General features: G+C 39.0%; 1 protein-coding gene and 1 long non-coding RNA gene across 2 annotated transcripts in view; one reads left to right on the top strand and one right to left on the bottom strand.

Moving 5' to 3' along the window:
• CACNA1C (calcium voltage-gated channel subunit alpha1 C) overlaps nt 1-18,428 on the bottom strand; it is a 611,798-nt gene that overhangs the window by 57,863 nt on the left and 535,507 nt on the right. Inside the window, 1 exon segment of the mRNA XM_070756479.1 lies at nt 3,911-3,994. Within this exon segment, the coding sequence (XP_070612580.1) occupies nt 3,911-3,994 (84 nt within the window).
• Nucleotides 1-18,428, top strand: part of LOC139169809 (uncharacterized) — an 87,569-nt gene that overhangs the window by 60,051 nt on the left and 9,090 nt on the right. The window contains exons 2-3 of the long non-coding RNA XR_011559529.1: nt 202-303; nt 5,828-5,902. This is a non-coding gene — a long non-coding RNA (uncharacterized lncRNA). The remainder of the gene's footprint in view (nt 1-201; nt 304-5,827; nt 5,903-18,428) is intronic.

Raw genomic sequence — 18,428 nt, 5'->3', positions numbered from 1 at the left:
TAATTAATGCCAAGAAAGGTTCATTTTATACAAACCCGTTACTTTTGCAACACTGTTTAAGAGATCCAATGCAGACTACTTTAGTTATTTAGTACAGGCTATAAGCTATCATATGCTATCTGATTTTGGAATCTAGTAAAAAAATATCGTGTAGTCTATTCAGAAATGTTATTTTCTTCTTCCCTCCACCCACCATTCCAGTTTGTGCAGAACAAGCCAGCATACAGGCACGCAAGACAGGCTCACAAACCTTGAGCAAAGCAAAACTTTCATGGTAGGAACGACAAAGGAATGATGCAATTGGTAAGTGAAGAGGGAAAGTTTTCAATTTGTTCTGCAAAAAAACAATGTCTATTTGTTGGGTGGCTGGGTGAACTGCCACAGGGCAGGATTAGTTTTGAAAGTATAAATTGATATAAAGGGCTATCCAATTTCTTATTCTATAAGAATATGTGCAATATGACTTCAAACATTTCAGAACAAACTCCATCTTTAACTGATTGCAAATTATCAGTGCATCAGATATGCAAAAAAGTTAGAAGAAATTCAAAATGAATAGCTTAATAAGAAATGTTAGAACTAAAGCAAAGATTAAAAGAGAAACTTCAAACATGCCAGGTAATAAAAAGACATATGCAAATTTTTTAGGGCCTGTATAGTAGAAGGGTATTCTTTAGAGGTGAAGTGGAACCAATATTAATGTCATCTGCACTTCAACACTACTTGGTACTGGGAAGAAAAACAGCCCTAGTCAGCTTTTCTACTCTATAAATAACTGTTTAACTTAATCAGTCTCTGCTGTTCCATATTTAACTACTACTACTACTACTACTACTACTACTACTACTACTACTACTAATTTATTAGATTTGAATGCCGCCCCTCTCCGAAGACTCGGAGCAGCTAACCTTAATTAAATGTATTAGTGTACTGTACCAATACAGTGATACCTCGTCTTGCAAACCCCTCGTCATACAAACTTTTCGAGATACAAACCCAGGGTTTAAGATTTTTTGGCCTCATCTTCCAAACTATTTTCACCTTACAAACCCAAGCTGCTGCCACTGGGATGCCCCGCCTCCGGACTTCTGTTGCCAGTGAAGCGCCCGTTTTTGTGTTGCTGGGATTCTCCTGCTGGGATTCCTCTGCAGGATCACAAAAAACACAGAAGTGCGGAGGTGGGGTTTTCCATGGAGGGGAGCCTTAGGGGAATCCCAGCAGCGCAAAAATCAGTGCTTCGGCTGGCAAATGGGTGAGTTTTGGGCTTGCACGCATTAATTGCTTTTCCATTGATTCCTATGGGAAACATTGTTTCATCTTACAAACTTGTCACCTTACAAACCTCGTCCTGGAACCAATTAAGTTCGTAAGACGAGGTATCACTGTATTTAGAAAATATACACAACACTCCTAGAGATCCATAAAACCCCCTTCCCTCATGTTTTTGATAAATTCTTAAAGAACAGCTTTATTTTATGGGGACTTCCATCCTAGTTAGGATTATTGGTAAATACATTAAAGCCATTTATTTTTTGTTTCAATACTAGTACTGTTCAAAGCATTATTTAATTGATTCCTGTGATTGTTTATTTATATTATAACCTGTAAAATGCCCATAATCTGTTGTTTTGAGTGGGCTATAAAAACCTGCACAATCAATCAATGTCACATTTTACATATTTTTCTGCTAAATAATGTGGCTGTCCTATAGAGCAGTGGTCCCCAACGTTTTTTCCACCAGGGACCAGTTTCAGCAAGACAATTTTTCTATGGCCCAGTGGGGGCGGAAAGGGGCGTGGTTGGGGGCGGGATTAAGCATGGGGGTGCTGGTCCTCCCCGCCCCTCTTTCCCACCATCGTCCTGTGGCCGGCAGAACCTGCCTCCCAAGCCCTCTTGCCCAGCGGGAGCTAAGCGCTGGAGAGAGGGGGTCAGGCTGGCCCTCCTGCCTCCCCCCAGCCAAAAACGCAAAAGCGCCCCACGGCAGAAGTCAAAAGAGGCTTGAGCCTCTCGGTCCTTCCCGCCCCTCTGTCCCATCCATCGTCCTGTGGCTGGCAGAACCTGCCTCCCGAGGCCTCTTGCCCGGCGGGAGGCAAAGCGCTGGAGGGAGGGGGTGGCGGCATGAGGGCCAGCAGCTGCTGACTCCACGGACCGGTGCAACATGCCCCGCGGCCCGGTACTGGTCCGCGGCCCGGTGGTTGGGGACCCCTGCTATAGAGAACGGAACGTATATATGATTAATCTAATTTATTTTATCTTCCGTCCAAATTAGAATTTTATCTGGAATAGGAATTAGTTCAGTAAAATTTACTGAATATTCTGAAATTGTAAATAATATTGGGGTGGTGTTATAGTTAAATAATGAATTTTGCCAAACATAATACCCTCAGCTTATGATAATGAATTATATTTCTTTTCATAGCTAAAGATGCAGCTGGTCAAGATCTCTTTAGATACACACACTGAAGCAATGCCAAATAGTGAACAAATCCCACAGATAACTGTCGCAGTGCCAAAATATGCTTTGAGCCAGAATTTAGCTGGTACCAATGATTTTCTTTTTAAAAAACTAGAGTAATTCCTCTTCTCATGAATTTTTTTTCCATAAATAACTGGGAAACAAATAATGTAATTTTATTTAGTGTGTAGTATGTTATTATAGAATGTTAGCTTAATTGTTAAGTCTTGTGGATTCAAGATTGAAGAAAAGAACTTGGAAAAATAAGTATCTTTGCAATTGTTTTTTCCATGTCTAGTTCCGACTATTGCACCTCGAAAGAGTTGCCCTATAATTCTTTGTGGAATGGCAAGTACTTCATTGCCCTAGGAAATGTTAACATTGTTTTGGAAAAATCAGTCTTGACTATTTCTACAACTTCCCAGGACAGAAACTTGCTTATGCATTCACTCCACAAACATTTCATAGATTTTTTTTCTACTATACAGTTTTTTTTATTCATGCCAGGCTGATTATGGGGGAAAGAAAATGATGCAACAGTCAAAAAAACCTCCAAAGTTATTCTAAAACATAAAGAAACAAGCATAAACAAAAACAGAAGAAAATAAGCAATCCTTAAAAAAAAAATCTTTAAACAAAAAGGGAGGGAGAAAGAAGGGAAGAGAGTAAAAAAAGAAGAGATTAAAAAACCCAGAAAAGACAAATGAATATTAAGAGCAGGCACATTCATGGACAGACGCCAGCTACTTACGGTCACCTCGGTGATTGCTATATCAACAATGCTACCCACAACAATCAAGGCGTCAAATGTATTCCATGCATCACAGAAATAGTGCTGCATGTGTCGGGGAAACAAAAAAAGGAAAAGAAAAGAAAAAGAAAGAAAAAAAGGGGGGGAAAGAAAGAGAAAAGAAGAGAAAGAAGAAAACAAACAGGAGAGAGAAGGAAAAAAGGGTATAAAAAAACCCAAAGAAAAAATCAAAACAAACAAACAAGCAAATAAAGAAAGCATAAAAGAGGGAGAGAAGAGAAAAAAATAAGGAAAGAAAGAGGTTATGTGGGCATAGTAAAACTCTCTTACCACTCTACAGTACTGGTTGCTCATACCTCTGTAACATGATGGACGGTATCAGTAAAAAGCCCGGTTAGTCAGAAAGTTACACTCAAACATGTCTGGTTTGGTTTGGTTTCATCTTTTGGGGAGGGAAAAAAGCACACGTACCCCAATCTCGGTGCGCCTTCACCAGCCACAGCTGTGACCAATGAAAAGAAAGGAGGTCTTCAAACCCTCCTCCTTTTTTCCCTCCCCTGGGAGAAGGACGACGCGCAAGGTCAATAAAAGCATGACTAGAGGGAAGAAAACATAAACCAGAAAAAAAAAAGAGAGAAATAACAAGTAAAGAAGAAGAGGAGGAGGATTTGGTGGCATCCTAAGGAGGGTAGAGTTATACTCACATTAGTTTCACTCAGAATGACGTCTATAATGCTGCCAATTACGATGAGGAAGTCAAAAATATTCCAAGGATCACTAAAGTAACCCTACATAAGGGAGGGGCAGGCAGGATGGGGATTAAAAAGGAATGTTAGACAGACAGAAACAGTTCAGAATTGGTATTAGAATAACTGCCCTGATAATGCCAGGGGCTGCAGAAGACCAGCTAGGATCAGGGGTTTTCATATAAACACGCAAGTTGGCATTACTCAAACATGCAATCCCATTGAAAGCAAAGGGATCCAGTGTTCGTGTAAGGACTACCTGTGTGTATGCAAATTGGGGTTAGATTAATTCTAACTAATATGAAGGAGTCCTTGCTTTGCTATTTTGTATTTTCTTTTGGTCTTTTCATATCTTATACAGTAGTACCTCTAGATACGAGTTTAATTTGTTCCAGAACGGAGCTCGTATGTCGATCAACTTGTATCTGGAACAAATGGCTTTAGACTTTGTTTTTCCCCACGGAGATAACCAGAAGCAAGGATTCTTGCGCCACCTAGTGGAAGCTCGGCTTGTATCCCGAATTTGAGCTCGGGTCTGGAACAGAAATTTCGCTCCCGTCGTGGCTCGTAACTTGGAGTACTCGCATGTGGAGCAGCTCGTATCTAGAGGTACTACTGTACTACTTTTCATGTCTTATACTACTGATTTGTGGGCAGTTCATTAGAGAATAGCACCAACAGGAAACAAATTGTTCCCTCGGCTGTATTCTAAAAGGTTGTCTAAAGCCTGAAACAGAACATTCTTTATATTCTGAGGATAATAACCTCATAATAGCCACTGGTTGCATTGTGCTCAGTGTCAATTAAACTATAACTGACATAAATCAGCTGTCTTTGGAATATCCTGGAGACAGGAAGATTGAGCAGGAAAGAACCTGAGGACACAGATTGTGGGGGCAATATGTTGGCTCTGTTAAAAAGTGTTATTGCTAACATGTTGTAAGCCGCCCTGAGTCTAAGGAGAAGGGCAGCATAAAAAATTGAATGAATGAATAAACTTTCCTGATTATGGGGAAGTGGATCTTTATCAACAGCTTACATGGCTTTAAGGCCTACTGAATTCAATTTTCTCCCTTTTATACAGACAATAACAGCTGTCATCTTTCATCCATATACTATCTATTATTATTATAGCATTAGATCCACTTTAATATTAAAAACCAATTGGTATAAAGTAGGATTTAAACTAAGGATTGATATCATATAAGTCCTAAGCTAGAATTTACTCTGTTTTTAAATTTAAAATTTGGGTAATATCTAAGTATTTCAGATATTTTTGCAAGATTTGCAAAAATTCTTTTTCACATATTCTAAAACCATCTTCCCACTTCCTCTTAACTTATTTAATAGTGCATATGGTGGTTTCTGGTTGCTTACTATTTTGTGCTAATTTGATTTCCCTGTTTCTCTAGCTGTGATCAATTTTCAAAGAGACCAAACACAAAGTGCCACAGGAGATGTTGTTCTTAGTACAGGAAACTATGGGTCATGGGTGAAATGTGAGCCTGAATTCCCAGGATTTTTTAAAGGAAAAAAAGGGATGGGGATGGGGGTGGGAAAAGCAATTAGTTCCAACACTGGCGGGAAAACCAGGTTTAGAAATGTTAAGAGGAAAGCAGATAGAATTTACAGCTAGACTAGACTCTGAATCAAGGTCGTGTAGATAGATTGCAATCAAACTAAACGTTCCTGGATTGAAAATCTTTCTGATTTTTACTCCTCAACAGTTGGAGTAACTGTTAAGAGAGTTTTGTGGGGAGAAAGTAAAAGAGAGGGTGAAATTAGAAAGAAATGCATTTTTGAAACATACACAAGGAAAATTCAGCATTTTAATTATAGGGGATTAATTCTCTATTTGTTATCCCATTAAAACAGAACTGAGTGCATTGGGAATGGAAGAAAGCATCAGTAGAAGATACATCATTCAATATTCTCCCTATAAATTTAGAGGTAAATGTTAAAATTAGTGTCGATGGTCTCCAGCATCTCTAGGAACTAGGATCAACCTGGAATAAATATGGAATTAGATATTTACATCAAGGTCAAAGAAAAACATGGAGATTAAAAGGGTTAGGTTTTGAATAATAACATAATACATTCAATGCATACAAGATTGTCATGTCCTCTGAACAGATGAAAGTTTTGAAAACTCAACCAAACCTGTTTCAATGAAACCAGAATGGGTAGCCACATTTTTGGACCCTAAACCATGAATAGAATATATACTTTTAAATATTTCAAATGATGCTTAAGGGCCAAATTAGATGTGATTTAAAACGAATGTGTTATTTTAAAATCAAATAGCCATTGCAGTGTCAAGAATCCAGATTGAGATTAGAACAGTTAATTCTCTTCCCACATGTTATATAAGTATTCATATTGTGAATAGTAGATTCAATGGACATATAATTTCAGCTGGGACTAAAGAGACATGAAGGTTTAACTACCATTTCCCCCATGTCTTTGCCTCAATCTGGATTCCCTACTCCTTCTTTCTCAGTTTTAGCTATTTGTAATTAGCAATATCCACGACAGTTTATGTCTCAAAGCTATATACCAATTGTAATATTTTTTTGCATACAGTTTTGAAATATTTCATAATTTTACAAACTGCACCCAGTAAAACGCAAAACAGTCTACTGTGGCTACAATTGTTACTGTGTACATTTTGGTAAGATTTTCATGACAAATACGAAATTATTTATTACATACTGTTTTACTTCTGCCCCAAAACAAAACTTAAAATTAATACTTCCACATGTGCAACAGTGTAACCAATAAACCACAATATTCCTCATAGGAATAAAGTTTACTAGCCTTGGACCCGATTGTAATTCAGTCTAATTAATTTATTGATATACTGGTTTTTAGGAAACTTCTAGGAAAAATATTTGTATATTCATCAAGCTATTGGTGTTGGATCAGGGTTATTACACAGTGACTGGCAAGAAAAAAAGTCATTGTTGTACAAAATATAAACTATTTATATTTAGATAAAGGAAGAAAGATTTTAAAAATAGCTTTATGAGAGAGTGAGTCTATTCCCTCTGAATATTTTAGAATTCATTATGCCTTTTAATCTTCTGAGTTCTTGGCTGTTGGTTAGCAAGATAAGCTTTGTTTGACTCCAGTCATTATTAGGGTATTATTTTACAAAACAAAGCTTTATAATAATAAAAAATAATAACTAAAAGCTAACCAAATTCAGAATAAAGCAGATCTTGTAATTTCAAGGGGATTTGCCAGATTTTCTAGCTTTGCTCCCAGTTCAGGCCGGTTCTTGGCACTGGCGGCAGGAGGCTCCACCCACCCACTCAGGACGCTTCTGCGCATGCGCAGAAGCAGCTCACACCAGTGAACCGGTAGCAAAATCATCTACAATCCACCCTTTTACGAACAGTATTTTGGCTCAGTCATTTAGCGAAGAAAACGCATGAGGTTTTAAATGAATCTATTACAGTAAAGTTCTGCTCCATTAAACTATAGGCCAAAAACTCAGGAAAGAATAAGATTTATTTTGCAGAACTTAAGCTATTTTCTCAAACCAGCATCTCTTATGCAAGAGAGATCCATCACAGAACTACAGTATTCTGTGTTTATATAGGAATAACCAAATAATAGTTTTGTGTTGTAAAGCTTTCTGTCTTTTATAGTTCCAGCTTTTTTTAATTACATACTACTAGTCTAAGAGACATCATTAAATATGAACAAGCTGGAATAGTAAAAAAAATATTCTAATTTGATTGAAAGTAGGAACATTTAGGAATAGGGGCAGGCAAATGTTTAATGACCAAGGTTGCATAATGATTTTGCCTGGCAGGGTTAAGTGGAGCCAGGATTTTCAAATGAGTTTTCTTTAAGAAAACTAAAAGCTTTGGGGGTGCAGTGGTTAGAGTGCAGTACCGCAATCTACTTCTGCTGATGACTGGCTGCCAGCAGTTTGGTAGATCAAATCTCAGTAGGCTCAAGGTTGACTCAGCCTTCCACCCTTCCAAGGTCGGTAAAATGAGGACCATATTGTGGAGGGCAATATGCTTATCTCTGTAAACCGCTTAGAGAGGGCTGTAAAGCATTGTGACATGGTATATAAGTCTAAATGCTATGGCTATTGATATTTAAGTTTCGGGAGGGGCTTTTTTTTGCTTTTTAATGCTGATTAAGATTATTTTAGGGCTTATAGTACACTTTTTTTTAATGTTTCTTGCTTCAAAGTGGCTAGAAACTATATTATCAACTCTAGACTACTTTTCTATTTCTTTATTAATTTACCCATTGAAAAATGTTCTTTAAAGGAAATTTCCTTTGTGGATTTTGTGGATGACAAATTGCTATCAAGAGTCACCAAAACCCATCAAAAACCAAGTGCCTGAAACTGTTTCCTGGGCCACTTGCAGAGGTGGGTTCTTCCCGGTTTGGATTGGTTCGCCTAAACTAGTAGCAAGTGGTTGGTGACATCATGATGATGAAATGGAACCGGATTGGTCAGTGCTGGTTTGTGGGCGCCACCATCTTTTAATTTTTTTTTTCCGAATTCCCCTTTTTCTTTTCTTCTGTGCATGCGCAGAAGTCGAGTTTCCGGCACTGTGCATGTGTTGCCATCTTGTTTTTGGCTTTTGTGGGCGGGGGTGTTTAGATTTTGCACTGTGCATGTGCGCACACACGAGGCGCAGCCACGCAGTGTGGGAAGAAGCGAACCAGCAGAGAGGTAAGTTAGAACCTACCCCTAGTCACACAGTTTATCTTTACATAAGAGCTTTAGAAAGGAACAGCTTATTGAGTCTAGGAAGGAGGAGGCATTTTCCCATCAGAAAATTTGTTGTGATTTTCTTTTTATCCCAAGAGAAAAAGCTAGGGAGGGTTTAACGAAAAACAAATTCATAGCATTGTTTATTTTTGCAACTGAAATGGTTAGAGTGAAATAGTTAATCTCCCCAATGGGAGTCCTTTTGATTTTTTGACAGAGGTAGAGTTAGGTTATCATTCTGTTTAAAATTCCAGAAGAGTTCCCAGACCTCAAGTAGAAATTTCTTTATGTTACAGAATTGCCCTGAAATTTTTAACTCTCCAGACAGGAGTCGAGGTCTTCACTGTTAAATACAATATTTTTTTCTAGCAAACCATTTCATAATCAATTAAAAATGAAACAACCCATCAAACATACAAGATAGGTAGGTGGTATGGAATCTCATTTGTGCAAGGAAAAAAGCACCCGTCAAATCAGCCCTTGCCTACTCTCAGTTTATCCTTCATTTACCCAAAGTATGCTCTTTCATGCTGAATGGAGAGAATTAAAAAAAGAAGAGTGTAAATTCCCTCACATTTGTTCTATTTGTTCATGAAGTATTTCATGAACCTGTCCAGATAGCCACAGGACCCCATGAGCCATGTCTGCTTGTTGCTTATGTTAAAAGAAGGTCTCGTCTAACATTCTTCAGGATCCTGTTCTTGGCTAAATACAAAGGAATCCTACAGCCCACTTGAAAATCAGCAGCATTAATCAATAAGTCTCTCTCTCTGTATGGCTGCAGTTCTACAATAGTGGCCACAATAAAGCCTTTCTTCCCTACATCCAGTTCAGTAGTGTCCACAGGATAAGGTAGGCTCAAAACATTAGTTGACATATGTAAACAAGGATGGTGCTTTAATATCGATGGGTTACGAGCCAGAACACTAAATTGCGCTCGCTTCCGTGGCTCGTAAGTTCTTGTGGGACCAGCGCAATTTTGCTGCTGCACCTGTGGAGGTAGCAAAATTGTGCCCGTGTTTCAGCGAGGTTTTACCTGCGGCTCTGTGCGCGATTTTACTACCTTCACAGGTGCAGCAGCAAAATCGCGTTGGTCATGCAAGAACTCACGAGCCACAGCAGCGAGCGCAATTTAGCATTCCGGCTCGTAGCCCACCCCTGGCCATCTCCATCTTGTTTTGATTTTTCCCATTGTCCAACTGATCAGCAATCAACTAGTAAGAATAAATTGCAGTGCAATTAGCAGTTGAAATGACTTAGGGCTATTTCAGTAGGAACTGGATTTAAAGTTTTTCTTCTCAATCCCAGCTATCTTGATCAAGATGGATTTTCTCTCCTATGATGATGAGTAAGTGAAAACTGCTCTCTTGTAGGCATCAGGATGACGGGGAGAGTGAAAATATTGTAGAGTCGGGTTGGCCACTGTGACAAGCAGAACACTGGACTAGGATGAGCAATGACATGAACCAGCCAGGCTATTCTTATATTCTTTAAGCTGATCTTTTTCAATCATACTATACTTCCCGTTTTTGACAGTCCCAAGCAGACTAATGTAATGAAATGTCTGAGATACTTGTCAATGCATTTTCTTATTCTAGATAAAATATTTTTAAATAGTCCTAAAAAATACATTCTCTTTTTTTGTTGATATCCTACAGCGTTCAAAGTTAAATTTGTATTTTATTTCATTTTACTTCATTTGCACTTTATTTAATATTTAGTGTTTTAATTTTGGAACATTTTAATGTTTAACTTTGGAAGCACCCCAACTAAACATATTCAAATTTGGAACATTTTTGTTGTTTCTTTAATGTTGTTAATTCAGTGATGGCAAACCCATTTTACTTCGGGTGCCAAAAGCACAAGCGCTATCAGGCACATGTGCGTGCCTCCACCCATAATTCAATGCCTTTAATGCAACACCCCCCCCGCTGCCCTGCCCCCTGCACATGCGCACACGACCTCTCCACTCCCTCATTTCCCAAGTGCTGGTAGGCCCAGTAGGGTGGTTTTCTTGCCGTCCCCTGGTTCCAGAGGCTTTCTTGGAACCTAGGGAGGGTGCAAATGCCCCCCCTCACCCTCCCGGAGGCTCTCTGGAGGCTGAAAATGCCCTCCCAGAGCCTCCACGTGAGCCCCGAAAATCAGCTGTACATGCACAGTGGAGATGCGCTAGAGCAATAGCTCGTGTGTGGCTCCTCCGCGTACCACCAGCTTATCCTATGCAATTCATGTTTATGTCAGGAAAAAAAAATTGGAAGCAATAGTTGTACAGTATATGTAGTAACTGGAAACTATGAGGCAGCAAAAGATGGCTTCACCCAGGTTTGCTTCAAAGTTGAAGTGAACCTAGAGCTTTCAATGGGTGCGTTACTCAGAATGCTGACAAGTACAGTGGTACCTCATCTTATGAACGCCTCTTCTAACGAACTTTTCAAGATACGAACCCGGTGTTTAAGATTTTTTTGCCTCTTCTTCCGAACTATTTTCACCTTACGAACCCAAGCCGCCGCTGCTGGGATGAAGGGGTTTCTTTTTCCCCCCTTTTTTGACGAAAGAAAATGGAGGGGCGGCTTGGAGGAGGAAAGACTGCATTTTAAAAACTAGGAGAACAGCTGTGCTTGCAGGCACTGAAAGAGTGTCTTTTGAAGAAAGAAAAGGGAGGGGCCACTTGGCGGAGGAAAGACTGCATTTTAAAAACTAGGAGAACAGCTGTGCTTGCAGGCACTGAAAGAGTGTCTTTTGAAGAAAGAAAAGGGAGGGGCCGCTTGGAGGAGGAAAGACTGCATTTTAAAAACTAGGAGAACAGCTGTGCTTGCAGGCACTGAAAGAGTGTCTTTTCAAGAAAGAAAAGGGAGGGGCGGCTTGGAGGAGGAAAGACTTTGCAGAGAACAGCGTGCTTGCAGAGGCACTAAAGGGTGTCTTTTGAAGAAAGAAAAGGGAGGGGCGCCCCCCTTGCCTTTCTTCCTTTCCACTCACCCTTTAGTCTAGCCTTGCTTCTTCCACCCGCCCCCTTTAGCTGCTCCTCCCTGCCCTCTGTTTGCCTCCCTTCTAAAGTTTGGGATTTTTCTGAAGGATTTGCACACATTATTTGCTTTTACATTGATTCCTATGGGAAACATTGTTTCATCTTACGAACTTTTCACCTTACGAACCTCCTCCTGGAACCAATTAAGTTCGTATCATGAGGTACCACTGTACCTGGATTTCATTCTAGCTATTGTGTATCTTGGACTCCGCTTATTTAAAAAAATATAAAGGTGGAGCCTTCCTATCATTTTTAATCTTTCTAACCCAGGTGTAAATTAATAGGGAGAGTGCTGGTCACAATGAAAATGTCCCTCTGTTCTTGCTCTGCCATGTTTTGGAAACTTCCATTTTTATTCCCAGGGTCAATGAATTCTGTTACTTTATAGATATACAATGTTCCCTCGATTTTCGCCCGTTCGAACTTCGCGAATAGCCTATACCACGGTTTTTCAAAAAATATTAATAAAAAAAATACTTTGTGGGTTTTTTTCTATGCCACGGTTTTTCCTGCCCGATGATGTCATACATCATTGCCAAACTAATAATTTTTGCAAATAAATAACAAAAAAACAATTATTGTGAATAAATAATTATGTTTATAAATATCAGGATTACTAAGTGTCTTATTCAATGGTGAATACCAGTAATAATGGTGAGTAAGTTGTTGTTAAGGGAATGGGAAATGGTAATTTAGGGGTTTAAAGTGTTAAGGGATGGCTTGTGATACTGTCCATAGCCAAAAATGGTGTATTTACTTCCGCATCTCTACTTCGCGGGAAATTAGAATTTCGCGGGTGGTCTCGGAACGCATCCCCCACGAAAATCGAGGGAACACTGTATGTTTGATTAGTGGTGCAAAAGTTTCATCATAAATCCTTGACATACTTCTTTATCGTTTACACAGTAGTTGGACCTTATGGTACTGGCTAATTTCCTTCTGTGTCACATTGGCTTTGAAGACCCATTTGTTTTCTGTCCTGCAGGTGTCTTGACAAGTTTTTATGTGTCATTATAGTGAAGAGATTTGGTTATGCAGCCTTCCCCCCTCCTCCTTTTTTTTCCTCAGTGACTGACGTTTTCTTGATGTCTTTCAGTGAGCAGGGTTCTGTTACCTCCTTCTTTGAACAACATAGGGAAGCCTTTAGGGTGGAGGGCCTTTCTTGGAATTCTCTGACCACCTCATTTTCTCCTACCTGCTCTGCCATAACCAGCTTGTGATAAAGATTTCCTTTGAAGCCTGTAGTCTTGGCTCACTGCCTAACTAGATGTGAGGAACATGTTCTGACACCTCCGTGTTTTATTTTTCTCCTTCATCAAGATCAGTAACACTCTGCATCTTGACAGGTGTAGAGCAGATTCTAGGATCTTGTATACCGTGCAGTATTTTGAGGATCCAACCATGATTTCTGTCATACATCTGCAAATTCAGTTTGATCTTCTTTTCTTCTGACATACAAGCCTAAATGTTAACCTGTCATGCATCTTACACTGGGCTTCTTTCCATGTCAAACGTATGGTATAAGGACAACCTATGGCACGCAGAGCCATATCTGAAGGCACACGAGGCATTGCCCTATGTCAGCTCCAGCTGATTTTAGAGCTCTCCGGAGGGCGGGAGGAGGTTGTTTTCAAAATTCCTGTTGGACCATTTTTTGCCATCCACAGGCTTTCCTGAAGCTTGGGGAAAGCTGAAAATAAGCTGGAATCCGTTTTTCACCATCCACAGGCTCTGGAGGCTTCAGGGAAGGCATGGGGGGGGGGAGGGCATTGCATTATGGGTGTGGGAACGCATGCGTGCACTATCACACACGTGTGTCACCTTTTGGCCCCCAAGCAAAAACTGGTATAGGGCAGGGGTAGGCCAAGTTGGTTGTTCTATGACATGTGGACTTCAGCTCCCAGAATTCCTGAGCTAGCATGACTGGCTCAAGAATTCTGGGAGTTGAAGTCCACAAGTCACAGAATGGCCAAGATTGCCTATCCCTGGTATAGGGTATTGCATTTATGGCTTTACTTGAGTACCTAAATTGCACTGGTGGATATGTTGTTTCTTCCCAATGTTGTATCATCACTGCATCATGTATCTCATCATCTCAGAGGTGTTTTTTTTGTTTGCCATGGTGGTGCAGTGGTTAGAATGCAGTATTGCAGACTAGTTCTGCTGACTGCTGATTGCCAGCACTTCGGCAGTTTGAGTCTCACTGGCTCAAAGTTGACTCAGCCTTTCATCTTTCCGACATTGGTAAAATGAGGACCCAGATTATTGGAGGCAATATGCTGACTCTGTAAACCGCTTAGGGAGGGCTGTAAAGCATTGTAAAGTGGTATATAAGTTTTTGCTTTTGTACAATCTATTGTCACTGCTTTATATTCATCTCATGTTATCTGAGCACAGTACTTGAGGCTTTCTCCTAAGTCACATTTCTTTGAATTTCTCTAATTTTGGGGTCTTCTAGTTTGGTCAATAAATCTTGAATAGTCATCTGTAGAAGACAACAAATATATAATTTTCCACCTAGTATATTTGTACTGACCCACAAATTAAAAAAAAAGATCCTGTATTTTGTCTTGATCCAATAGCAGGGTTGTTATGATTGATTTACAGTTTCATGCATTTGGCTAAATTTTCCATTTATGTTCCAAGTTTTTGTGCCAGAGACTTAAATAGTTCATATTATTAAAGAATATATTTTATAACTAATCTATCATACTGGGTTATATAGTTTTTGTTTCTTTTAAACCCTATGTTATATCCAGAGTGATCTGAGATATAGTGATTACCTTGTATTGTTAAATTCGTGTCCTTTTTGTTTCCCATGCATGAGAATCTCATTAGGCTTCTCCTGCTCAGAATATATTATATATAAAATATAATAATATATTTTTATATTTTTCCATATATTAGATCAGTGTTTGTCAACCTTGGTCACTTAGCCAAGCACTGTGGTCTTCCAATTCTCAGAATTCCCTACCAAGTTGAAGTCTACACCGCTTAAAGGGGCCAAGATTGAAAAACATCGTGATGAGTATAAGGGCAGACTAGATAGACCATGAGGTCTTTTTCTGCCATCAATCTTCTATGTTTCTATGAACAATTGATATGTAGCAATCCTGTGTGCTGGAGAAAGACAAGAGTAATCTCTCCTCCTGAATTGTATTAATTTGCACACTCTGTCCTTTGTCTTTTTTTCACCATTGTGGATTGATTCCATTCTCTTTGGAATATATGTAAAATGGCAATTATGGCTTGTCTTCCTTGGGGTGCTTGGCATACAGATGAGTCAGACTGCTGTTTGTCTGAACTTAGCTTTATGATTCTTCAGAGATACTTGAACTCTTTCAGAGTTATAAAGTAAATTATTATAAAGATCTTTCATTTCTAAGGAAGAAACGACCATTTCATAGATTAAGAATTTGGAAGTAAAGCAATTAGCATTTCACCTTGGATTCTTAGGTCTTGCCTCTCAAATTACTTGACCACCAAGCATTTCATTCACATGCAAATGCAGGTTTTCATCTCTCCAGTTACAGTGCAGAAATTCTTCAAAAGATGTACTTTTGAAATGATGATTTTTTCATCATAAAGGTCAGAAAGGTTCCTCGATACCCTCAACTAGTTCTAAGTGACATTGAAAGTAGAATAATTCATTATCAAGCATATCATTTGTGAGGCATCCTATGTTCTCTAATGCTTTCCTCTATTCATGATTCTTTCTTCTTCTAGCATGTATGCAAACCCTCGGTCATTTTGAGCAGAGAAATCTAGGTGCATAGAATGGTTTACAATTTCTTTGTCTTTTCTGTCTTACGTAATTCTATTTGGAGGAAGCTCTTTATGTTCCTGAAAAATGTCTTCCTGAAAAATGAGATTCACTTAGTGTAAAGACTATTGAGGTAGGTTGTCTAGCTACAACCTGAAGGAGATTTGAAATACAAAACCTAAGCAGACCAACTTAGCACACTTGGCTAGCTACATCCTACCAAAGGAGAGTCAAGGGGAGAATACTCCATACTAGGGAACAAAGGTGGAAAAGAAAACCCTGAGATTAGAAACCTCCAGAAGACAAAGCAAACAGAATAATAAATAAAGGTAAAAATCCTAATTATATCCATAGCTCACCGCCCTTTGTGGTCAGTAGGTTATGAGGTGCTGAGAAAGGGTTCAAAGATACTTCACCAGAAGAGCCCTTCACTCCTCCACTCGAAACAGAATACCCTACGAAAGCAGATTATCACTCCTAGGTCTAGAAAGCTTAGAACTACGTCGCCTAAAACACGATCTAAGTATTGCCCACAAGATCATATGCTGCAACGTTCTACCTGTCAATGACTACTTCAGCTTCAATCGCAACAACACAAGAGCACGCAACAGATTCAAACTTAATATTAACCGCTCCAAACTTGACTGTAAAAAATATGACTTCGGCAACCAAGTTGTCGAAGCGTGGAACTCATTACCTGACTCAGTAGTGTCAACCCCTAACCCCCAACATTTTCCCCTTAGACTATCCACGATTGACCTCTCCAGGTTCCTTAGAGGTCAGTAAGGAGTGTGCATAAGTGCACCAGTGTGCCTTCCGTCCCCTGTCTCTCCTTATCTCATTTATCTTTTCTTCCTTTCTAATATGTTCACCTATACTTTTATATCTTTTCTTCTATTCTTTTCTTTACTTATATTATTACATATCTTTCTCTTCAATGTGTATTATGTATTGGACAAAATAAATAAATAAATAAATAAATAAATAAAATAAATAAGCATTATTACTAGATGAAACAGAGTTGAACGAATCCCTTGGTCCTGGTTAAAAAACAGCATGCAATCACTTCTTTACTATCATTTCACACGTTCTGACTCATCAGCCTAAATCAAATATACAAGTTCTATGGAATATTACCAAGTATCAACATCAACTGCTATCAAGCAAAGATAATGCACGATTTATTAAAGTCACAACACAATTTAGCCATGGCAATAGATATGAAATCAGCATTGCCAAATGGAAGAAAGGAGCTAAAACTACCTGGGGATCATAGCAGACTGCTAGAAAAGCACAGTCTGTACACAATATTTATTAGTTTCCATCTTACAAGAGGTTTTTTTTAAAAAAAAATAATTTGACTATCTTATACTCTTCTGAAAAATGCTGTACAACATTCAATTCCCATCTTTGAAATCTGTTTCAAAGTATATTTTTCCCTTCTCCCAAAGGCGATTCCCCCCACCCCCGGAGAAAGAAATCCCAATTTTTTCACCGTGATATAGAACTACAATTCCACTTGGAACAGTTTATTAATTCCTATCCAGTTCTTTGGTTGTGATATTACTTTTCTTGGGTCCCTTAAGTATTGTAAACATAATAAAGCAAGAGTACTGCAATGGCTGATTATATTGATGAAGTTTCAGTCCAAATTTCTATATAACTTTAATCAACAGTTACTTATAAAAGTTATTTGGGGAAAAGATATAGGTTCAATTTTAAGAGCATTAGTACCAGGAGGGCAACAGATGATGGGAAGGAGCCTTTATTCACCATCAGACAGAAGTGTCTAATGTGGCACTACTACACGTGGTAGACTGGTATTCTTCAATTATCAAAATAATGTTAGAATCGGTGGGGGTTGGACTAAGGGAGGGTTACTCTTAAAAAATGTTTTTATTAGTAACTTAGATGATGAGATAGTGGGATGATTATTACATTTGTTGATATTACAAGATGCATTTATCATTTCAAATCTGATATAGTCTCTTCTGCTTTTAAGGTAGTGTGGCTAAAATGTATACTATTTATATATTAGCGGCTGAAATAATAAAAGTAGTCCTTAACTTGCAACCCCAATTGAAACAAGATTTTTTGTTATTAAACAAGGCGGTTGTTAAATGATTCATGCCCATCATAACTATAATTATATAACTGTAATTTTAAATTTAATTAGATTTGCCGTTGTAGTGCTGTATTGTTATATTATATGTTGTTAGCTGCCCCGAGTCCTTGGAGAAGGGCAGCATACAAATCTAATAAATAAATAAACTATCTCTAAACAAATGGCTGTACATTGATGACTACCTGTGTTTTAAAATTATATTGATAAATTGGGGGGGGGGGGGATGAATTCAAACATAATATTTATTCATCACATTTCTCAACTGCCTCCCACTCTGGTGGCTTTACAGACTAAAAACAGAATGAAAACAATACAGAACAAAGCATAAAACATAACTGGAGGGAAACCACTGAAGCTACAACCTAACTTCATTGCATCTACTATTAAAAAGGGACCTGCCCAATCATCTCTATCCAGGTTTTCAAAGGCAGGCAAGGCGGAGGCATGCAGACCTCTGGAAGGTTGCTGCTCCAAAGAGCAGGGGCTATTTCAAAGGAAGCCTCCTTTATGGGTCCCTTTAAGTCAGGGGTAGGCAAAGTGGGCTCGTCTGTGATTTGTGGACTTCAACTCCCAGAATTCCTGAGCAAATCATGCTAGCTCAGGAATTCTGGGAGTTGGAGTCCTCATGTCATAGAAGAGCCAACTTTGCCTACCCTTTCTTTAAGTGATGGGTTTCAGAGCAGGCTGACCCTACTGGAGTGAAGAGAGCTGCCAGTTACTAGAGAGAGCATGGGGTCCCTCAAATATCTACCCTTGATTTAGGCTAATGATGACGAACCTATGGCATGCATGCCACAAGTGGTACGTTGAGCCATATCG

This window comes from Erythrolamprus reginae, chromosome 6 (genome assembly GCF_031021105.1).
Source record: "Erythrolamprus reginae isolate rEryReg1 chromosome 6, rEryReg1.hap1, whole genome shotgun sequence".
NCBI lineage: Eukaryota > Metazoa > Chordata > Lepidosauria > Squamata > Dipsadidae > Erythrolamprus > Erythrolamprus reginae.
The sequence above is the reverse complement of the archived record's forward strand: the minus strand, read 5'-3'. Positions and strand labels throughout refer to the sequence as shown.